This window comes from Ammodytes marinus, assembly GCF_949987685.1.
Source record: "Ammodytes marinus genome assembly, chromosome: 16".
NCBI classification, from domain to species: Eukaryota; Metazoa; Chordata; class Actinopteri; order Uranoscopiformes; family Ammodytidae; genus Ammodytes; species Ammodytes marinus.
This window is the reverse complement of record NC_137220.1, coordinates 24,402,162-24,424,551: the sequence shown is the minus strand read 5'-3', so window position 1 is coordinate 24,424,551 and position 22,390 is coordinate 24,402,162. Positions and strand designations below refer to the sequence as shown.

The following is a 22,390-nucleotide window of genomic DNA, read 5'->3' as shown; positions in this document are numbered from 1 at the left end:
CACACACACACACACACACACACACACACACACACACACACACACACACACACACACATACACATTTCGCCTCTCTGCAACTTCCTCAATGCTCAGTTCACTGGGTTCATTGAGTTTAGCATTCTGGAGAGCTAGACGCAGTCTCTCCTCTCTCTCACCACATCATTCCCCCTGTACTCGATACAACAGTGTGATTAATTAGTATTGCCGGCAGCAATCCAGGGTCCAAATAAGTTGTCATCACTGGGGGTGTCTCTCTTTGGTGTAGTTCAAAACAGATCACACTGCTATTTCCCTGGCGAAGACTTTGCAGTAATGTACCCACATATATTTTGTGCCACGCAAAACTCAAGGGGCTGAATTTCACTTGAGGGCAGCTGTGGAGAGTATTGCTGCCTTTTGATTGAGGAAGTAATCACTGATGCTTGTGGTGAAGTTCAGTCGTTTAGTGTTTTTATCTGTCTGCATCTTCACTGAAAGCGAAAAATCTGTCTGGCTGTGTCCGTCTTATAGAGAGGCAGAACGTGCGGTCATTATTCTTAAGGGCTGTTTCAGTCTGACAGCTGTGGAGTAACCTGGGAACCCCTGTCGTAGGGATCTCTGGGGAACTACTTGTGATTTTCCTCATATCAGAACCTGTCACAGCAGCAGCATAACAATCAATCACAGCATCGAACCTTGCATGTTTAAAAGGGTTGGTGTTTCTTACTAAAGCTCTGCTTTTCACACCGACAGGGTTCATGTTGCTTAAAGTTTCCCCACTCTGTGTGTGTGTGTGTGTGTGTGTGTGTGTGTGTGTGTGTGTATCATCTTTGCTCTGCAGAACTTGATGCAGTGCAGGCTCCTGAGGTCTTACAGCATCTTGCTTGTTTAACCAAATGTCTGCAGTCTGTAGATGGATGTAAATCAAATCCTTTATACCAGCTCATGAGGAATAGCCTACAGGCCAACCACACTTTTGTCAGGGGCCACCAACACACCAACAGTCTCTCACACACACGCAGGCACACACACACACACACACACACACACACACACACACACACACACACCAGCAGCAGTAAACTATCCTTTCCACTTGTAACCCTTTTCCACCAATAGGCACCAACATGCCTTTGACTGCAGTTCCGCGCTGTATCAGTAGATGGCAGCAACAAGCCTTTTCGACCCTCTCTCATCGGGAATCCAGAAGAGGAAGAAGGAGGTGGAGGAGGAGTAGGAGGAGGAAGAAGAAGAAGGTGTGGTTTATTGGTTTTAAACAAAGGGTGTGTTGATACCATGGTTGATACTGGTGTAGTGTCTAAAAGCAACTACAGGACACAGTTTCATATACAGAGTGCAGTGCTTAACTGAAGATCCAACAAGGTTTACCCACTTGATTCAGGTTAGTAGTCATCGACTTAACTATGTTATGTTTTCAGAAATGTTCCAGAGTAATGTAGGCTATAGTGTGTCATACAAAAGAGCTGTGATAGAGAACAGCTGCCTGATATTTAGATCTGCAACAACTTTCTGTGAAGTGAAGTTTTCGGATTCACTTCCTACAAGCTTGTGTGATTTTAAAGGTGCTGTAAGCGGAATGGTTCTTTTAGCTAACTTCCTATCAGTTACTGCAGTTAGCAGTCCCCTCGCTCGTCCCTACATCACCACATTAATGCACTGCGGTCTTCAAGCAGGGAGTTATCTAGCATCCTCTCAGACCCATAAGTGTGATTAAAAACCATCAAAACAGACATTACCTGCTCCGCCAATGTAGGCGCATGAGCATTCACCCATATGTCGCTCTGGCGTGGACTGGCAGTGAGACCATGAGTGAGACTGGTGTCGGTTTGTATCCTTCTCTCTTGGGATTTAGTATTAATTTCGGGATACCCCGAAAAGTTTTTTAGCAGATAGCATGCAAAGCAGCTGACTGAGAAATCGGCTTTATGAAAAGCGCACATTATGAAAGTGATCACTGTATGGATTAACATAAATAAATGGCTTACTTCACCTTTTAACTCTGTTTTCCTTGTGCTCTCAGTGTGGTCAGATCTGTGAATATATACAGCAGCAACATGACTGAGTTCCAGCAGCTGTGGGGGACTGGTTCCAACATGTTCAAAAGCTTGTATGATGACCCCAAGGTAACACTTAAAACTCCTGCCTCTGTTTTATGAGTCTCAACACATTTCCCCTTTTCCATCAGGGAATCAGAGGAGGTGTATAGGCCTCCTCCTGGCTAACTCAAGCTGACAGTGGCATTGTGTCTTTTCTCTCCTGAACAGGTCACACGGATGATGAGTACGAGGGCCGGGCAGTACCTCAGCAGCCACCCTGTCTTGTCCCTGTCTGTGTTGATGTTCAGCGCCTTGGCTGCGGTGCCTGTTGGAGTTTTCTTCGTTTTTGCTCTTTCAACCTTCATTATGTGTGCAGTGGGTTTTGTTCTCTTTGAGGGTAGGTGTAGTAATGTCAAAAATCAATTGCTTATAAGCCAAATATACACATCTGGCAGCACTAACGGGAAAAAAAACATGTGGTTTCTTTCTGTCCGTGTCTGTCACAGTGTTCCTGTTGTGTGCAGGAGGGTTCACTCTGCTGACCGTGCTCTCAGGCATTGCCTTCTTCTCCGGCGTGGTCTCAGTCATCTTTAATGTCTTTTATGTCGTCGGCTCCAACACCCTCAACTATTATAACCTGAACCAGACAAAGGTAATGGCCTGTAGTACACTCAGAAAATGTTGTTTGGTGATTGACACCAAGGATTGTAACAGTGTATTTCAGCACACTATGAGCTCCAATTATTTTTGTGAAGAACCCACATTTTGACCACACTTAGGCATCAGCAACACATTAAATGTCAATTAAGTTTTAGTCATCCTCTCCTTCGAAAAAATGGAAATCTATATCGTACTGTACACCCCTTCATATTCAAAACTGTGACATTGTTTTAACATTGTATTCATTCTCTCCTCTTGTGCTGTGATTTTTTTTTCATTCCTTTACCAGCGAGGTCAAGTCCCCGGGAAGGAGAGTGAATGTGACCCTTCAAAGCTGGAGGAAATGGAGTAGCACCATTTCTTCTTCTCCTCTCTCGATTTTTCAACTGTCAAGTGGAAGAGTTTTTTTTTTTTTTTTTTTTTTTTAATAATCACTGAATGTACCAGGGGCCTTACATCAGAACAACTGAAGCTTGATGGTTGAGAGTCAGGGGGGATTCAGACCCTTGAATGTCCTGTACGGTGTCTCAAATCTGGCATGTGCAAATGTAACTTTTAACTGGTTACTGTATCTAAAGCTTGAATATCATTAAACTTTTTTTTTTAAGTAACATATTTATATGTATATGAATATATACATAGAGAGCAACTTTGGTATAATACATTTATTTTTGAAGCTTATTTCAAAATTCAGGTATGCTTGTGCATGTTGTGTATTTCAGCAGATGTCTAATGCACATGGCCTATTAAGCAAACAAGTGCACTACAAATGAACTGTTACTGTGTTCATTTTTTTTTCTGTTACATTGAAAGAGCACAATGTGAAGTTGTAATGCAGCTTCATGGTACGTCAATAACACTGTATGGAGAAATGTCTCAGATTTGAAATGAATCTAGAATATATACTTTATGTTACTTCTTTTCTTGTCAAAATGCAATCAGTTGCATGTCCTCTGAATGTTTATCAATGTGGTAAGACTACAGAAGAGAATATTTCGTGTATTACAAGTATCTTTAGAAGAATTTGGTGGAAATATCGGTCTGTGCTCAGGAAAAATGAAGCTTCCTTACTACATCATGTTGTGTGTATCATAGGGGAAGTTTACAAAGGATCCCTGCTGTTGGAGTAAGTGAGTGGGATGATGGATATGAAATGTTGTTTATTTTCTACACTTGTTTAGATGCTGGGATAGAAAAATACGCCAAAGAATTGGAAATACATGTTATTGTTCCTTCCCATTGTCATGACATCTTGTTTTTAAATTGAAAATAAATGTAAGTGTTCAATACTAAAATGTGTCCTGTAGAGTTTGTTTTCATTAAACATTACTCACCAAAAACAAAGCCTACTGTTTCATCCAGTCATCTTCTATGCTCTTTGCTGGTTTAAAGCTGCGTTTCTTTTTAGCATTACTGCCACGCCCCTCCGTGAGTGTAAAACCATTTGCAAGAATGTGTATCGTGTGGCACCCATGACTCTAGTAGTGGTCAAATGATTCACACAGAACCATATAAGAAAAAAAGTGCACTATTCATGACTTTTATAATAAAACAGCAACACTGGAAAGTGATTCTCATAAAATCTTTAATGGAGGTGATATCATGCAAAAAAAGAAAATAAAAAGATTGAAATAATGCGTTTGGAATGACTAATTTGAAAAAGTTAACAAGAGGCCTTTAGATTTCATAGAAATGCACCAGTTGAATACCATGATCACCCCTACTCCCATTACTGAGCAGCACAATGTCGAATGTGTTTAAATTGGTAAAACTCCAGACATACAGGTTACAATTGAAATGTCAAAGTTCTGGAAGAATTCACAAATATCTGCACACTTCCCATCCCTACATTGAACAGTGCAGTCATCATTCGGTTCATTTGTATCGCTTTACTCAGACCCGTCACTGATTTCAACATTGAAATCAGTGACGTCTGAGTAAAGCAATTTCTGTTGTGGGTTTCTGTTGTAAGGTGGACATGAGATTGTTACTGGGGTGTAGTAATAGTAGAAACAAAGTGTACGCTTTATCTACATCCAAACTGTGTAGCCGTGTTTTAAGATGGTATGAAATCTATAATCAAAGAAGATCAAAAGAACACGAACATGAAGTTGAATTTTGAAAAAAAATGGCCACCAATTGAAAATACTGACATCCAAGATTACTGGCATTAAAGTAAACTATTGTATGGGTTACTTCTTAAATTTAACATAAATCTACAAATACTCTCATGGGTTCTCTGCTTATAAAAAAGTTCAGATTTTTTTAGACAAGAGCAAAACTGTTAAAATGTTTCTTATAGCGATGCTAGAAAGCAATGTTTCTACACAATGGATGCGTGTGTTGGCCTCTTTAAATGTGTACAAGTATAACACCGTATATGCATATCGATATCTAGACAAAACAGGAAAAACTGACGGTAAACAAAGAACAAAAATGCTGTGAGAAACCAGACATCATCCTCATCAGGCACTCGGGTCCATTACTCTTGATCTCACTCTTTTAATAAGACTGTACAATTGTGCATTTCATTACCAAGCCAAGCAAGGTACTTCTCAGAGTCGACCTTATTTGTGACGTTATAAAAAAAAATTAAAAAATTAAGCGTATGCACCTCACATGTAGAAAAAAAAAACTAAACCAAAAAAAAAGAGCCTTTTCTCCTATTTGAACAGCAATGTAAAGGAGTTTAAGGCAAGACGCTGAACACAGAAATCCAAAAGGTTGATGTAGTGGGATCATCTTTGTTCAGCTCTGGTGTTTGTTGGCATTTACCAGTTCCATCCGCAATCATCAAGAAGACTAGTGTTTTTCCCCCCCCCCCATGACAGTTGGCTCCTTGTCTCAGGCATCTTTTTGCTTTAGGTCACGAGAATCCATGATGTCATCTCCACACCCCCCTGAGTCTGCTGGGAGTCGCAGTCTCCTGTTGCGTCTTTACGCCGGCAGGCTCAGCTTCTTCCCTTTCAACACTGTGGGTATACGAGATACACATTTTTGTAATTAATTATTTTTTTTTAACAGTCAACTAGTGTAAAAAATCTTCAATAAGCTCATGCTGCCAGAGATGATTCACGGCACTTTGAAATACTTCCTGGAACTTTAGAGCCCCAGGAACTAAACCGCGAAATTCAAAGTTTCCAGCTCATCTACTGTGAAGATTAAAATAAAGGAATGACTTCTTTGAGACCCAGAGGAAATAACACATAGATGTGTTGTTCTATCTATATATATATATGTGTTGGCTAGCGCATATGCATATATATATATATATATATATATTCCTGCTTTACAACATAAAAGTGTCGTTTCTTTCGTTTGTACCCCATCTTTCCTTATCTGGCTCTTTCAGCCACAAAGCCAACCCTTTTACTGCTCATGTTAACAAGAAAAAGCCTCTTCCTCATTCTGATATTTGTACTACTGGCATATTAATGTGAATTAAGTGCACACTGCTACAGTTCCTGAGCCGTCAGAAAGTAGACACATACATTTTTAAGAGAAATAACTAAGAGGAAATAAACTCGGACTGGTTTCTGAGATGGAAATGCAAAGAAAGGTGCCTGCTTTTTTTTTTATAGACAGTGAAGACTTTCATGCAGTGGTAACAGGCTGCAAGTAACAACCAAAGGTCAAAAGATACATTTCCTCAACAAGGAACTTGTTTCAAAACAAACAGTGCACTTGTGAGAACAGTTGCAGTTTTAAAAGCACTGTGGTATGGACTCAGGAGGCTCTAATTACGGTACTGAAGGAAATGTCTTGAACACTACTGACTTCACTAACAAGAAATGTCTTCGTAATGCGACCGTTAATAATGGGGGACGAAACCCTTGGCGCTGATTTTATAATGAAATTAGATTATTTTCAGTTGAGTTCAGTTCAGCGAATTCCAATATGGAGGCTTCAGAAATGTCGATTAGCCATTTGTACCTTCAAATATATTTTACACAAATTTCACTTTGTGTGTTTGCTGGGACAGTGCTTCCTTGAAGAGCTCGAGGGACAGAGACACAAAGAGGGAATTTTGTTCTAAAAAGACCATGACTCTGGGAAATAACCAGTTGATTTAGAAATACCACACTGCCAAAGCCTCAAATTAGCTTCAGATGAACTTTTTAATGGTTTTCCTGGTAACGAGGACTGTAGGTTTTGTCCCAAAGGTCTTCTTAATAGCTTCAGGGCCGGTGTGGACAGGGGGGAATGATCACATTCACCAATTAGACTTTCCACGGACATAAGACATGCGAGTACTGTATTAAGACTGACTAGAAAGCTTTATACCGTTATGTTCCCAAATAAGGAAACAACTAAATAAGTGTCCTTATAGGCTACAATAAAAAAAGTTAAATTGTTTAATGCAGTGTTGCCATATTGGATGATACAAGTGAGAAAACCCACCTTTGGTGACGTAAAGGTAGAAGAAGTCACAGTAGAGGACAGTCTGGACCACACCGGACACAATGGCGATCATGTCAAAGAAGCCCTCGAAGTAGAAACGCCAGATCCAGTTGAAGAGATAGAGGGCTCGGTACAGGCCCAGGCAGAACAGGTAGTGGGTGGTGATGGTCTCTGCCTCGCCCGTCTTACTGATCATGAAGAGCTGAGGCAGGATGGCCACAGACTCCAGGTAGATTGAGAAGGTCCATAGGATCTGATGGACAGATTGCATTTACGCTTTAATGTACATGAATACAATATTTCCCACTGACGCTTTGACCAACAAACAGGAGGTCCACTTATTTTATTCTGACACATGTGAGTAATGTTCAAAATGAGTCATAATGTGGCTCCTCTACTCTGAGAGGATGTCTGACATTCACTTGAAGTAACAGTGCTGGTAGGATTAGAGCATCCTCTAGGGGTGGACTGGACACCAGAGTTCAAATAAAATGCTTCTTTTGGTCAACCAGCTTCCTCACTCAGGAAGTTTTGCTTTATTTAAAACCAGCCTCAAGTCTTGGCTGGAGTCTAAACAAACATGCCAAGGCCAATGTTTGCAGGAGCTGATAAGTAGAACAGATGTAGTAGGTATGTATTTACTGAGAGTGAAAGATTATTTGCATTGCTGTATACTTGTCATGTTTTCATTGACATATGCATTGATTACATTCTATTATATCATTTTATAATGATAACCAAAATGTTGATGTAATGTATTTATTCTGTATTGTTATATCTGCCTGCCCAGGGAGTACAGATGCAAAGAAGCTACTTGCTAACTCCGGTGCTATTGTTTTTAAATTGTGTGCTGTCCCTGTAAAAGTAAAGACATTTTAATTAGTTTAAAAAAAAAAAGGCCGAACCCACCTCTAGGAAAGAGAAGTCGTGATTGACGAGAACAGCAAGACCTCCGACAGGAACGACGAGGAACTCCACTCTGAAGCTGTCGTGGTTGCCGTCGTAGGTGGCCCTGAACTTGGCATAGATCAGATAGACTGTGGCGTACGCACAGCCGATGTAGATCACCTGGTAAACCACACACAACGGCTCATCACTGAGGGTAGTGGGTGGGAGGAGCAACATGTGGACTGTATAGATAAAAGGGCTGAGACGTGAGCCGCTGTCTTCTTACCTTCATGGTTGTGTTATAGAGGGAGATGAAGGAGCTGAGCAGATCCAAGTAGCGCGTGGTGAACACTATGGCAAACAGGATTTGGCTCTTTCCAGAGATACCTTCGACAGAAACATCAAAACAGATTTACAGGTTAGAGGCGGAGGTTGAGTCAAAGCCATCTGCAACTTCAGAACGACTTCACAACAAGTAGTCAAGACAGGACATGAATCAACATGTTTCCCCCCTATTGGACAGTGACATCTACTGGAAACACTGTGCATATTTAGCCCATTGAGTCCCAATCACAAAATATTGTCTCCCTACTGGACTTGTTTTAATAGGCAGAAATAACTAAATCACGTGAAAAAATAGGTTTGTGCATGTTTATTGCCGAGGCTGAATGCATTTCTGACCAGATCACAGCCTTTTGCAACATTATTTAGGTTCCAAGGAGTAAGGAAAGTTACAAGTGTAGATAGATATTCCTCCTAAATCTCTCCATGACCTTTTACATGCCTAAACATTAAGATTATTTGCCTTTTAAAGATAGAGTCAGCGATTCTGGAGAACGCTAGTTATCAAAATGACTATTTGTCAAAATCAGTGAATATCTCCCCATAATCCAATACCTGTCTGCTGTGTGTGCGTGCTGAAAAAAAATCCAGTGTTGATACACAGTGAGGAGTTATTTAACGATTTTGACAAGCGTTCTCCAGAATTGCTTTCTCCACCTTTATTCATACAGATCCACAAAGGGCAGCAAAAAAAAGTTCAATCTCAGTTCAATCCTTCTGGCTTTTTTGTGTGTACACCGAGTTGCACTGGCTTGCGTCTGTATGGGTTACCTCTCACGGTGTAAAGACATGCTGGTTAGTTGAATCGTAAACTCTAAAAAGGAGTGAGGTGTAGTTTGAGTGAGATGTATCCCTGGTTTTTATCCCAATTCATGTTGGGATAGTGACTGAGCCTGCAGAGGTCCTGGTCCTCCTGAGCTAGTGCTTCCTCCATCTTGCCTCACACACTTGTTCTCACTCACATCATCCTCATCCTCCCTGTGTGTCTGCCTCTTCTTCTCCTGCCTTTATGTAAATGGATTTAGTTTTGCATCTTCAGTGAATATTTCAGTCTTTTTTTCTAATCGGTCTTCATTGAAGTTACTTAACATCTTCTCATATTCTTATTCTACAAATGTGCATGCACTTTATCTACACAATTGGCTGTCAACCTACACAGTCAACCCTCCAGTTTCCTTGGCCAATGACGGCACTTATCATCATCACAACTAAAGTTGACTAGAAGTAAACTGAGCTACTTCCGTAGTGCCTTCTGAACGCCACGTCAGAAGCCAGGCCAAAAGAGTCGAGCACCGAACATAACTGAACAACAGAGCACGAGAACATAGATGGGTGCAGTGTGGAGAGAGCAAAGGTGAAACTGGGACAAGTTATACACCCCCACATCCAAAAATAAATACAAGTCTGATAAATGTTGTATTGATGTTCTTATTCATCTACTAAGAAGACCCTCAAACCGTAGTTTAGCTACAACTTACTATAGCAAGCTATACATAGCTAATGCTATGCTTTATATTTGGATATTATTGCCACCAACTTGAATTATTCAACCATGTACTTCAAGTCAAAAGATTAATAGTAGTGGGTGTGGACCGCAGTCACTTGTTGTTATCGGAAAGTTAGCCAATTGGCTGGTAACGGTAGCCCTTGGTGCAAATGAATGAGACGTAGCAGATAGCTAACGTGAGCTAGCTTGGAGCTCGCTTCTTGGAGCTCTCTGGGAAAGAGACAAAGCTTTATAAGACTAAAGAAAAATGCAAGGTTAATCAATAACGTTGGGAAGAACGTATTGTAGCATTCCTTATAAAAACAAATTACCTGCACACGACCTGGTCTTCCATATTTTGAGCAGAAGGATGATGATAGCAGCTAGGTGAGAGAGGTCCCCTGTCAGTCTGAAGACGTTCATTGTTGCAGAGTTTAAACACACAGACGGGAGGAAGCTAACACGGGTTTTCCCTGTTTTCCCCTCTCGAAGTAAATAGTTTCAGTCTGTCTTGAACGCCGCGGACGCTCCTGAACTTGGTGGCAAACCGGGCTGCGGGATCCACAGGATTGAAAATATGGCGAGAGTGCAGGTCGACGTGGAAGGGGGCGTGGGAAAACACGCAGGAAGGTTTGGATTGGACCACAGCCTGAGCGACGGCATGGCAAGGCCCGCCTACAGGAAATCAAAACCTTTAATTTTTTTCTGATATAAGCAAAAACAAACACAAATTCCACTGGAAATGAATCTTATCTTATATAATTAATGTGTTACTACTGATGCATTACAATGTGAGCAGATATCTCTTGTTGAAGCTGGCTGAGGTGGAGTAACTGTATGGCTAACTGCTGGGTAGTTTAATCTACATATCCAATCCTTGTGTAAATCTGTCTGAAAATGTCCCATAAATTAGTAGATATAATGAGTAATAGCAGCTTAGTCATATTGATCACAAAAAAATCTTAAAAACAGGGCAGGGAAAAAGTAGACAAATAAGATTATATAACATAAATAAAAGAAACTAACGTGTTTAGTTATTAACTGAAAAAATGTGGGACCACCTCATATGTCTTAATATAGTGCATTTAATATACTTACACTATTGTATTACACTATCACTTATGGATTTGTATTATCCTAATATTTCTCATTCAGTTTTATGTGTATATATTTTTTTATATAAAACAGAACTGCATTGCTTCCTCTTACCATTTCAATAGCATCTCATGCCATCGCCTGTAAGATTTCTAGTGAACATGTTCAGTATCTTCAGAATTTCTTAGCACATATCAGAAATGTTACTTCTTTCCTAAATTGCTCCAGCGATGCAAAGAGTCAAGAGATGGTGTTAAACGTGCATTTGCAGAAATTCTGCTCATATTAAGCAATAACAGGCTTTTTCTGGCTTCCCGTCTGCAATGACACAAAGTTCTCACTTCTCTCACCCTACATTTATCAGTTAAATCTCAACTGTTAAATCAATATTTTTAATGTCATTCTTTATCATGTCACGTTACCACAAACACACTGAAATTCCTCTTGTTCATGGAAACCCATACAGTGTTACCGTTACCGGACAGGAAAATAAGAAGGAACTAAGTGATGAGGAAGTGAGGTATGTTACCACTTCTCATGTTGTCAACTATTTAGACAGCCCCCTTTGCCAGAAATAATGAGATCATTCACAAGGAGTCAAGCAAGCCATAGACATGGACGGGTTGTTACGGTTTTCACTCCTGTTCACCTACCTGCAAATAACAGGTAAGATGTATTAACACTCTCCTTTACCTCACTCTCCTTATGCACTCTAGGGAATACTAACGTCATTGTTCCACTGGTAGAAATAGCAAATATCATGTTCAACAATAGCTCAGTGGTTTCTCCTTAGGACATTTAGGCTGTAACGATAATATATGATATATCTGTGTTGATTGATTCCTCTGTCCTTCCAGAAATGATGGCCCAAGCCGAGACCTGCTTATCACAGCCAGACAGGGCCATCTTGAGGAAAACAGGACAAAGTGTCACCCTGCCCTGTAAAGTCACTTCACCCTGTTCAGCCAAAGCCGTGCGGTATGAGTGGTACTATTTCAAAGGCAACTCTGAACGTGTAAACCTGAACCATCGTGACAAGTACAGCCTGGAGGGAGCGTCTCTACACATCAGGTCCCTGGGTCTTAACGACAGCGGGATATACCACTGTGCTGCGATAACGCATGGAGAAGCAGCATTCGGTGCCCACCATGTAGGGACAGGCACACCACTCGTAGTGAGGGGTAAGAGTCATTTGAGTGGAAAACTGATTTTCAAAAAGTAAAGACTGTATGTGTTGATTAAGAGGAATTCAGAAGGACAGCTTTTCTTTTTTTTTTTTTTAGAAAGGGTTAAAATGATGGTGAGGCATATTCTTCTATGGCTATCCTTTGCCCTCTTGGCCATCTACAGTGTGGCAATAGTGACACTTATCCTGAAGAAGGTAAATAACTCAGACTTATTTTAGTCGGCTGTTGTGTTCAAGATCTATCACCCTGTGAAAATACACTGATATGAAATGTTCCTCTCTCTTCTAGCATGGCCTCAAATGGACGCGGAAAACAGTCAAGGTTGTAGATAACTGTTAACTGTCTAGTTTTCTCTTTCTATTTGTTGTTTTTGCTGTATTACGGGGTGAGGGGGGGTGGGGGGGGGACAAAAGTTAAAAGAGGAACAGGAACCAAGGCCAGAAAAAGCCTCTTACAACACAACAGATAACAAAAGTGGTTCACCAGCTTTTCTTGTGAATTTAAATACAAAAATTATTCAACATAACTCCAGATATTCATTTTTTTCTGACACATTTCTTTTCAACTTTCTGAACAGGATGACTCAACAAAAAACAGACAATTCCGGAGCGTGCTGCAAGAAATGTACAACAGGAGGACCTTTGATAGACGACAACAGAGCAGCAACCGTTCTCAAGCTGAGGTAAACCTTGTTGCAGCATGTTACGGACAGATTTGGTCAATGCACGGATTGCATAAGCCTGTCTTTTCTGCACAGCGCATGTAAAACTGTTGCTGTTATATTGTCATTAACATATGAAATCTAATCTCCTTGCAGGCTGAACATGCTGATTTCAGAAGCTCGGCTGATGACATTTATCAAAACGTCTAAGGGTCACTGAAGAATATTAAGAGACAGAGTCAGACAAGAGTAATTCCAAGGGCGCGAAAAATCTGACAGAGGATGTGACTGAGGAAATGAACAAATCGTCGCCTTCTGCAGAGCTGTTGTTTGCATGTTCACAACCAAAAGGTCCTTAGTCAGCGATCGTTTTTCTCAACTCAGCAGTGATGGCTATAAATAAAATGAAGAAAGTCAAATTCAATTCAGAGACGTGGCAGTCACGTGATTTTAATTCATTCTTCTGTATACGAAAAACATCATTTGTGAATTGTTACGGAAAGAGTAAAAAAGTAGCATACACAGGATGAACATTTTCAGGGCACAGAGATCACAGTGTCTACTGATCATAAAGAGCAAGTGTGCAGCAGTGCAAGTAAGGCTGATGGGAGGAGAAGATGCTAACTCTATCCCGATCTAATTATGAACCAACACAGTCTCCACACTAACTTGTAAACAAAAGTATTATCACCAATCTGGGCAGGTTTGTGTACAGACACACAATCAAAGAAACTTCACATTCAGATGTAATTTGACTAAAACTAACAACAATGTCAAGACAACAAGGCCCATATACACATGACTTTGCATGTAATACAGTACAGTTTACAGTAGACAATGCTAACGCAAGAGAAATGGTTGAATTTTTTTATTAAAGTTGCAGTGGCTTTTTTCTGAAAATTCATCAACTACAATAAAAAATACGGTCAAGCTTTTCAAATGAAAATTGTTAGTTGTTGGCGGATATAAGATTTGTATCGTGAGTATTGTGAACATACTCTCAATATGTTGATTGAAGGAGGAGCTGCATCCTTCCAGTCACTCCTAAATCCCAAACCTTTTAACATGGCTAAAGGAACGGCTTGCTTGCCCATTGTATCCACAACAAACAGTGGATGTCTAAATGCATTTACATTTTTTTTTACAATTTTAAAATCTGTGATACAATCTTCTGGCAGACTGGGGTGAAAGCCATTCAGTCACAGTCTTCCTCCCTTTCCATCTCCTCTCCTTCATTATAAACCTTCACATGAGGTAAATCCTATCTTTGAGCATTCCCTTTATTTATGCTCTGTTGCTTACCATAGCTGGTTATAATCTCCAGTCAAAGTCTGTTTAAGGTCCCACAGATGTACAGTCATATGAAAAAGTTTGGGAACCCCTCTCAGCCGGCATTATAATTGACTCTGCTTTCACAAAAAAAAATATAAAAGTGGTATGTCTTTAATTTACTAGGAACAGCTAAGTACTGGGATGTTTTCCAAACAAAGATTTTTTGAAAAGCAGTATTTGGTTGTATGAAATAAAATAAAATGTGAACAACTGGCTGTGCAAAAATATAGGAACCCTTGTGGTTTTGTTGATTTTAATGCCTGTAACAGCATGTAAAACTGATGACTTTAAACACAAAGTTGGTTGGATTATGTTGTTAAGCCTTGAACCTCATAGAAATGTCTGTTTAATCATGAGAAAATGTATTTTAGGTGCCTAAATGCAAGTTGCACTTCTCTTTGACTCTCTGCTGAAGTGAGACAGAATGGGATCATCAAAACAGCTCCCAAAAGATCTGAAAAACAAAGATTGTTCATTGTCATGGTTTAGGGGAAGGCTACAAGAAGCTTTCCCAAAGGTTTCAATTGTCAATTTCGACTGTAGGGAACGTTGTCAGGAAATGGAAGGACACAGGCATAGTGGCAGATAAACCCAGGCATGGCAGACCAAGAAAAAAACAGGAGCGGCATAGGTGGAGGATTGTGAGAATGGTTGCACACAACCCACAGATCACCTCCAAAGACCTGCAAGAACATCTGGCTGCAGATTGTGTATCTGTACATCGTTCAACAATTCAGCGCAATTTGCACCAAAACATCTGCTTTTTATAAAGACCAAATAACTTAATTTTTGTCTCATCAGTCCAAAGCATTTTCTTCCAATATGAATCTGGCTTTTCTAAATGAGCTTTCGCATACTCCATGCAACTGTATCTGTGGCGTGGGCGCAGAAAGGGCTTCCTTCTCATCACCCGGCCATACAGATGTTTTGGACAAATTGCACTGAATTGTAGAACCATGTACAGATACACAATCTGCAGCCAGATATTCTTGCAGGTCTTTGGAGGTGATCTTTGGGTTGTGTGCAACCATTCTCACAATCCGCCGCATATGCCGCTCTTGTACTTTTCTTGGTCTGCTAGACCTGGGTTTAACTGCAACTGTGCCTGTGTCCTTCCATTCCCTGACAACGTTCCTTACAGTAGAAATTGACAATTGAAACCTTTGGGAAAGCTTCTTGTAGCCTTCCCCTAAACCATGACAATGAATAATCTTTGTTTCTAAGATCTTTTGGGAGCTGTTTTGATGATCGCATTCTGTCTCACTTCTGCAGAGAGTCAAAGAGAAGTGGAACTTGCATTTAGGCACCTAAAATACCTTTTATCATGATTAAACAGACCTTTATATGAGGTTCAAGGCTTAACAACATAATCCAACCAATTTTGTGTTTAAAGTCCTCAGTTTTACATGCTGTTACATGCATTAAAATCAGCAAGACCACAGGGGTTCCCATATTTTTGCACAGCCAGTTTTTCACATTTTATTTAATTTCATAAAACTAAATACTGCTTTTCAAAAAATCTTTGTTTGGAAAACATCCCAGTACTTAGCTGTTCCTGGTAAATTCAAGACATACCACTTTTATCTTTTTTGTGTGAAAGCAGAGTCAATTATAATGCCGGCTGAGAGGGGTTCCCAAACTTTTTCATATGACTGTATGTCAGAGCGTCAAATTGAACTCCTGCATCGGCAGCTTGGCTGGAGTTAAAGCTGCACTTACACAGTAACTATGCCCATGTTTGTAGCAAAACTATTTTTACTTATAGTGTCTGATGTGATATATTTTTTAAGTATTTGTTTTTTTTAATGTTTGGTGGAATGTGTTTTGTTCTGCCTGTGAATCAATGTTAGTCTCTGGATGCAAGACACATTATTAGGAAAACGTTCTGATAATAAAGTCAAATGTTTGTGACATTTCTTTCTAGCTTGTTTCTTCTGGTAAATGATGCAGTTAGATCTCAGTTGGAATGTTTCACTTCTCAAAACAAGTCACACTTGCCAGACCTGAAGTTTACACTAGCATATACTAGCCTTGAAGGGCTCATGTTGAGCCACAATGTGATGCTGCGAGTATTTGCTATCTGCATCAAATATAGAGTGTAACCAGGGTAAATGCAGTGCTTTTAGTTTTTCTCCACAATCGACCGTACAGATGCATATAAAAGAATATGTTTACAAAAAAAAACATTGCCATTCATTTATACAATCACATTAGAAACTGGACTAGCCTATACCCCTATTATCAAACTTACATTCATTTTCAATGTACGGTTCCTCTACGTAGAACAAAACAGCCTTTTCCCAAATGCTTTAAGAGTGAAATGGTCCCTTTTATGCACATCACAGCCATTTTACAATATGTTCCTTCTAATGATCTGCTGAGGTCAGTGAATGGACAGTGTGAGAAAAGGGAATCTCAATTACAAATAAAGAATGTCCCCGAAATTCCCAACTAAAGAAAAATAACAGCCGTCAGCTATCTTTGATTCCTAAAAAAGGTTAACCGTCAATGTACTTTGTGTCGACTGTGTGACTGGTGCGTATTGAAAACGGCCTCCAAGCCAAAGCCTGCAGAGCAGCGACACACATGGGCACCAGACACACCAGGTGGAACATGACACTGTGGAGGCTGTCCAAGGCACTGCAGACAAAGAGGGATTGTGTTAAGACATAAGGTGTTTGAATTCCTGTAGAACTGCAGTCATTTAGCCTCCATCGTTTGACCTGTTGCACAGTTATTTATTATGTGTTTATGTTATTTGAAACTGTAAATGTAATAACCCTTGTGGAGGGAGATTAGTCAGCCTGACTATACATTTGAAAGAGGACAATGTTCCTGCAGACAGCCTCCTGCTGTTCTGGGTCAGCCTGCCCCACCCACGATTATAATATGAATGTATGGTTGCGTTCCGAATCGCATACTCTTTCTTTTTTCTATTCTACATACTACATCCGACGATAAAAATAATCTAGTTAGGATGCAGTAGGCATACTATTGGGACATACTTTACTCTCTTATTTCATCATAACATTGCGCCTTGATCTTGCCTCTTGCTTTTATATCCGTCGCATCCCCGTTTGTTTTCATATGGAGGCTTCGTCGATGTGACGTCACTTCACGTGCGCACTGGATTGTGGGTCAGAATCGCCCAAATAGGATGCACTTTTCAACACTAACAATCTTGGTCGCATGAAGTAGGACATCCGGGTACTTCTAACCATCCTAAATCTGGCCACAAGAATCGGGACATCCTAAATCTTTTTTCTACATACTATATAGTAGAAAGTATGCGATTCGGAACGCAACCTATATCTCAACCTGTCTGCCTCCCAACCTGTCTCCCCCTCCTCTTCCCCCACCCAGCTTACCTGTCTACCTGTCTCCTACGTCCCCCTCCATTGCCTGTCTCTCCCACTCAGATCAACCTGACCCCTCCCATGTTTTACAATAACAATGTATGTATATTAGAACTGTCTGCCTCTCAGCCTGTCTCTCCTCCAAACCCACTGTTAGACGCCTCCCCCCCTGGGGGAGTAAATGTTCATATGTGACGATTTAAGGAAAGGTGGTCACTCCTTGTAACATACTGTGTTGGAACTAATGACCCTCCGCAGAGTTTCTTGCTATTGATTGAAAATAAACCTTTTTGCTTTCATTGTTGCTTTTCCTCACCACACCCTTCTGCGTGTGTGTTGACTGTGATTCAAAACAACACAGTGGAAGTCTGAAACCTATTTAAACATTTTGAACACATGCTTAGATGTGTGCGTTAATATGTGTGCTCTCAGTACACAACATGCAGAGCAGGAAAACTATTTGACAAAATAAACATTTAATTGGCTCTGAATGAAATGATATAACCAGTGACCTTTGTAATAAAACACAGTGTTAGATGGCCCTCTCTTAATCATTGACATGTAGCTATTCAGTTGAAGATAAACTTGATGGGAAAAGGAAAAGTGCTTTGAAATGTGTGCAAGTTGTTATTTCAGTATGAGCGTTTAAACTTGACAAAACATTTTTAGAGATCAGGCCCTATACAGTACATCCAGTGTATGAAGGTTATGTATTCTAAACTTGATCAGAAGTTACTATAGGCTTCAGCAGTTTGAGATGATCAAATGGAGAGGTCATCTCCCAAAAATAAAAAGTATTTCCAACATAAAATTAATTCTTGTGTTTCACTCAGTACGTTTACATGCACAGTTTACTCATGTAAAGGTTATAGCGTTCACTAGGACATTTAGTTGGTCTACTGTCCTTGTCCCAATATACAAGCACAAGAGGGGAATCGATTTATGTCATATTGGACACTTTTTCCGGTTGACCTAACTTGCTAGCACGCAGCTAATGTTTAGCAGGCTGCTAACGTTTAGCGAGCGGCAAACTGGTACCATGTTGAGCGGTGATATGGATAACCGTACAGCTCTGCACATTGCGTATATGCTTGAATGCTTTTCGACTTCCAGGTGAAAGCTCAGGGCAGGACACTGTGGAGCATGCTTAGAGCGCCTAGGCCTGTCACAGTCTGATTGACTGATATGCAGGAGAAGCCTGGCTCCCAACAGCATTATCTGGGTGTGTTCGCTCGGTTTTGAGAAATCAGATTTAGTACATTTCAGTCCGACTAACATGTTAACATGCATTTTGAAAGTCTGGTTTCAGTCGAACTAACACAATAAAACGTTTTTCTCTAACGTCATGCAAACGTAGAGAGCTCTGGTAAAATAATAGAAACACATGGAGAGAGCTTTGTACCAAAAATACCCACTTGAATAACTAAGACAGCTGAAGCTACATAGTCATTTAAGATTAACTTTAGTTTTGCACAAAGCGATGACAGTTGATTTTGTTCCACATGACTGATTGGCCAGTATGAACAGCAAGAAAAACCTGTTTGAGGAGGATACATGGGGATCTGAATATTTCTTCAAGACAGACTTTATAAAAATCATAAACCAATCGTTTAAAAGTTGCTTTCAATCCATCACGCTGACCAAAAGGTTCATTTTTCAAGTCGAATTTCATACTTATTATTAACAATCTATAAAAATATACTATGATAGATAAAAGGTGTTGGTGTCCTAATCCTAGATGTTGCGTGCCATTACAATCAGTCCAACAGTGCCATCTATTTCAGTTAGACTTTAACTTAAGATAAGAATCAATAAACGTTCCGTACCTTTGATCTGCCTCCCCAATTTTTTCCTTCAGCTGCTCATATCCAAACTGGTTGAGGATAGTAAGCACCATCATAGGAGCCAGAGACTGAGCCGGCTTTGTGAACAGAGCATTGGTCCCAAACACCATGGACGAGAGGGGGGAACTGTAACAAGAAAGCATGAAAAAACTATTATATCAACAGTCAAATAACATGAATTTCTTTACACATTTAGTTTTTTAAATATTAAACATTATTTTTTAGGTAAATCTATATTTTCAACATGGATTACAAAAGTGTACTCATTCCTAATGTTTTTTTTATGTAGTATTATAAAAAACAAAGGTTTATGTGCATGTGATGCTGCATCAAAGTGCATTCACATGAAGAATTTAATGAAAGGGGTGATTAAATTATTTATTTTTTAAATTATATTTACCTGCGCTTGTATTTCTGCAAGTCCGTGTCAATGATATCAGCCAACGGCAGGCCAAAGAGACTGAAAGATGCTTGGATTATGCACCTGCACAGAATGTAAAGGAGAGAAGGTTTAGGCATAGGATTGAATCACTGTGGGGCATGATTACAAAAGTTAAAACTAATATTAGTAATCTTTTACTCCTTACATATTAACAGTGAGAAAACATGCCAGTGCATAGTACTGCTTAGGACCGAGTGCTATCATGACAGCCCCCATTCCAGCCTCCAGGTAGAAAGTCAAGAGGATGATCTTGTAGTAGCCAAGATCATGCAGCAGCTTCTGACAGCTCAACACTAACAGCTGGGATGGGGGTGGGGAGGGGGGGGTTCAGGAACAACACGTTAATACACAGTAGCATGAAGCATCATGAAGCATTTCCTTGTTGGTGCATTCAGGTGCTTGTATGGAGCTCTGAAATGTGAGTATTGTGTGTTGACAATAAAGCCCCGAGCTTGGTTGTAGGTAACATAAACCCTGGAGAAAAACAATAAGCCAAGAATGTGGTGGTGTAAATGATCACGCAACAAGGCCAGGATGATGGAGTTGCACTGCACCAATAGGGGAGATAGGGAAAAAAAAACAAGAACTTCCAAGAAGGGAGGAAGAAAGTTAATAGGTTTTTAATTTTTTCCCTTCATAAAATATAATAAATAACAAATGAAGCCACTGCAGGACCATACCTGTGGGCAGATGAATCCCGCTCCGTACATGATGCTCTTGGCCAGTGATGGGAGCACATCTGGAGGAATCAGGTGCTCGGTAAAGATCATGGTGAAATTAGTGAAGAAATTCAACATGAAAACCTGGAAGAAGTTCATGATGACAAAAAGCTGGAAGTCCCTGTTGGTCAGGATCTGCCACGTCTGAGTTCTCAAAACGGAGAAGGAAAGATCCGACGGTTGTGATGCGTCGGTTGATCCACAGTCTTTTTTATCAAAGCGGCTCTCGCTGTGGAAGCCCGTGTAGAGCATGCAGACACAGCTCAGCACAGCAATCAGCACTGTGAAGCTTTGGAAAGACGCAAAGTCCTCCATGTTTCTGGACACCAGGCCACAGAAGAGGACGCTGGAGGAGCCAATGAGAGACGCCACCTGGGAAATGAGAAGGAGTACAGCTTCATCCTGTTGGCTTTAAGGACACAAAGAAGAAAGATAGATGCAGGCAATGTTTTTCAGTGTATAAATGAAGCCCTTACCTGGCTGTACTTTATAAGTCGGAGTCGGCTCTGATGGTGGCTGGATATTTCTGCAAACAGCGCGCATTGAGCCAGAAGAACAAAAGTCAACAACGCATCAAAGGCACACAGCGCCACCATCAAGTGTAAGCCACTCAGCCAGTCGCCTGGGTAGTATGAGCGCCATGGGAACCAGGCCAGGAGAAAGGTCAGGGAGTAGAGGGGAGCGCCATACAGGATGGAGAGCCGTCGCTGAGAGCAGCAGGGAACCTTGGAGTTGTCTTGCAAGTAGCCAAAGAGAGGGTCATTGATTGCATTCCACACCATGTACACCACCTGTGGAGATACACAATAGTTTATCAGAAATGATGTTTTAAGATGTGTTGACATGCACAAATGGTCAACAATTGCTCTTTCCAGCTTCTATAATGTGAGGATTGGCTGCTTTCTCCAATATGCATTATTGTAAATGAAGCATTAAGTTGGTCTGATGACATCCCTTCTGAACTCTGGGGAGTTGTCAAACAAGACTAAAATCGCCCCAGAGCTAATCTATTGTGAGCCGAGGAGCCATGCTAATCACACCCTCGTGAATCTCTAGACCTAGAATCAAGACAATTTGAACATTCAGAAATAATTTCTGAGCCATTTTCAGAAAATAGAGCTTTCATCCATTAGTTAAAATTGCAGACATTTTTAATTTTCTAATTGTATTGAAGATATGGCATATAAATAGGCCTAATAAAGATGCAATGCATTATTTTGTAAATTAATGTAAAAGAAACAAAAGGCACCCCTTACGCTCGGAGCCTAGAATCGCCCCTGCTTCTACTCTTGAATAAAGTACATTAGTGTTCTTCAGATATATATAGGCTAGTTAAACATTTGTAGCCTATAAAGACAATCAAAATATCAATGCACTCACTTGTGATTGGTGGAAATCTGACTCCGATGTCTTGTACGTATTGACGAAGAGTTTGACATAGTAGAAGCTGAATATGTTATTTATCATGCTGGATCCCAGCGTAGTCATGGCATAAGCCAGAGCCGCAGGATTGATCCCAAAGTTGATCAGGTAAAGGCCTACATTCAGTCTTCCGGGGTGCACACCTGACGCAGGTACGGCCATGGCAGCTCAGGTAACTTACCAACCGAGTTACCTGTCGCTCAAAACCAGCTGGAGCGAGGGAATGCTGTCCCGTGCAATAACTAGTTTACGCTGTTGTTGTTGTTGTTGTTGTTTAGCATTGCTGAAATAAAATGACAGCAATAGGCAAAAATAGTGAAAATATTCAATCTTCCGGAGCACAAAGGCATTTAGTGCTGAGCTTGTTCTAGTTCCAGATGCCTCATTTCCGTGATGTCCACATGTTATGATCTTACTACCAGTTAAAAACGGCTTCATAAATGTGCACTGAATGTGTACAGTGTATCATACTGACAAAACACTTCCTCCAACTGAAGACAAACGTCTGTCAAACTC

At 40.5% G+C, this 22,390-nt stretch overlaps 4 protein-coding genes across 4 annotated transcripts; 2 read left to right on the top strand and 2 right to left on the bottom strand.

The window, feature by feature from the left end:
- Positions 1–1,268: 1,268 nt before the first annotated feature.
- LOC307262866 (lipid droplet assembly factor 1-A-like) lies at positions 1,269–3,992 on the top strand. The gene is made up of 5 exons (XM_080043872.1): positions 1,269–1,384; positions 2,024–2,126; positions 2,268–2,436; positions 2,546–2,691; positions 2,989–3,992. Exons 2-5 carry the CDS (start codon positions 2,058–2,060, stop codon positions 3,049–3,051), a joined length of 447 nt encoding a protein of 148 aa, XP_079899998.1. The 5' UTR covers positions 1,269–1,384; positions 2,024–2,057; the 3' UTR covers positions 3,052–3,992.
- A 275-nt stretch (positions 3,993–4,267) lies between these two features.
- LOC307262333 (ER lumen protein-retaining receptor 2-like) lies at positions 4,268–10,376 on the bottom strand. The gene is made up of 5 exons (XM_080043174.1): positions 10,149–10,376; positions 8,275–8,375; positions 8,010–8,168; positions 7,101–7,353; positions 4,268–5,671 (listed from the first exon to the last, which is right to left on the bottom strand). The coding sequence occupies exons 1-5, from the start codon at positions 10,237–10,239 to the stop codon at positions 5,637–5,639; spliced, it is 639 nt and encodes a 212-aa protein (XP_079899300.1). The 5' UTR covers positions 10,240–10,376; the 3' UTR covers positions 4,268–5,636.
- Positions 10,377–11,518: 1,142 nt separating this feature from the next.
- LOC307263082 (immunoglobulin superfamily member 6) lies at positions 11,519–14,440 on the top strand. The gene is made up of 6 exons (XM_080044124.1): positions 11,519–11,577; positions 11,769–12,092; positions 12,195–12,292; positions 12,387–12,419; positions 12,676–12,780; positions 12,916–14,440. Exons 1-6 carry the CDS (start codon positions 11,526–11,528, stop codon positions 12,967–12,969), a joined length of 666 nt encoding a protein of 221 aa, XP_079900250.1. The 5' UTR covers positions 11,519–11,525; the 3' UTR covers positions 12,970–14,440.
- A 173-nt stretch (positions 14,441–14,613) lies between these two features.
- mfsd13al (major facilitator superfamily domain containing 13a-like) lies at positions 14,614–22,357 on the bottom strand. The gene is made up of 7 exons (XM_080043379.1): positions 21,833–22,357; positions 20,929–21,243; positions 20,414–20,824; positions 19,879–20,033; positions 19,692–19,775; positions 19,274–19,417; positions 14,614–16,731 (listed from the first exon to the last, which is right to left on the bottom strand). Exons 1-7 carry the CDS (start codon positions 22,034–22,036, stop codon positions 16,590–16,592), a joined length of 1,455 nt encoding a protein of 484 aa, XP_079899505.1. The 5' UTR covers positions 22,037–22,357; the 3' UTR covers positions 14,614–16,589.
- Positions 22,358–22,390: the final 33 nt, after the last annotated feature.

Excerpts from the sequence above, each read along its gene's own strand:
- LOC307262866 (XM_080043872.1), top strand. The coding sequence starts at position 2,058 with ATGACTGAGTTCCAGCAGCTGTGGGGGACTGGTTCCAACATGTTCAAA. Across the intron at positions 2,127-2,267 it reads GCTTGTATGATGACCCCAAG|GTCACACGGATGATGAGTAC; the intron begins GTAACACTTAAA and ends TCTCCTGAACAG. Across the intron at positions 2,692-2,988 it reads ATAACCTGAACCAGACAAAG|CGAGGTCAAGTCCCCGGGAA; the intron begins GTAATGGCCTGT and ends TTCCTTTACCAG.
- LOC307262333 (XM_080043174.1), bottom strand. The coding sequence starts at position 10,239 with ATGAACGTCTTCAGACTGACAGGGGACCTCTCTCACCTAGCTGCTATC. Across the intron at positions 8,376-10,148 it reads GAAGACCAGGTCGTGTGCAG|GTATCTCTGGAAAGAGCCAA; the intron begins GTAATTTGTTTT and ends TTTCTGTCGAAG. Across the intron at positions 8,169-8,274 it reads TCTATAACACAACCATGAAG|GTGATCTACATCGGCTGTGC; the intron begins GTAAGAAGACAG and ends GTGGTTTACCAG.
- LOC307263082 (XM_080044124.1), top strand. The coding sequence starts at position 11,526 with ATGGACGGGTTGTTACGGTTTTCACTCCTGTTCACCTACCTGCAAATA. Across the intron at positions 12,420-12,675 it reads GGACGCGGAAAACAGTCAAG|GATGACTCAACAAAAAACAG; the intron begins GTTGTAGATAAC and ends CTTTCTGAACAG. Across the intron at positions 12,781-12,915 it reads GCAACCGTTCTCAAGCTGAG|GCTGAACATGCTGATTTCAG; the intron begins GTAAACCTTGTT and ends ATCTCCTTGCAG.
- mfsd13al (XM_080043379.1), bottom strand. The coding sequence starts at position 22,036 with ATGGCCGTACCTGCGTCAGGTGTGCACCCCGGAAGACTGAATGTAGGC. Across the intron at positions 21,244-21,832 it reads CAGATTTCCACCAATCACAA|GTGGTGTACATGGTGTGGAA; the intron begins GTGAGTGCATTG and ends GTATCTCCACAG. Across the intron at positions 16,732-19,273 it reads ATTGGGGAGGCAGATCAAAG|TGCCTTGGACAGCCTCCACA; the intron begins GTACGGAACGTT and ends CTTTGTCTGCAG.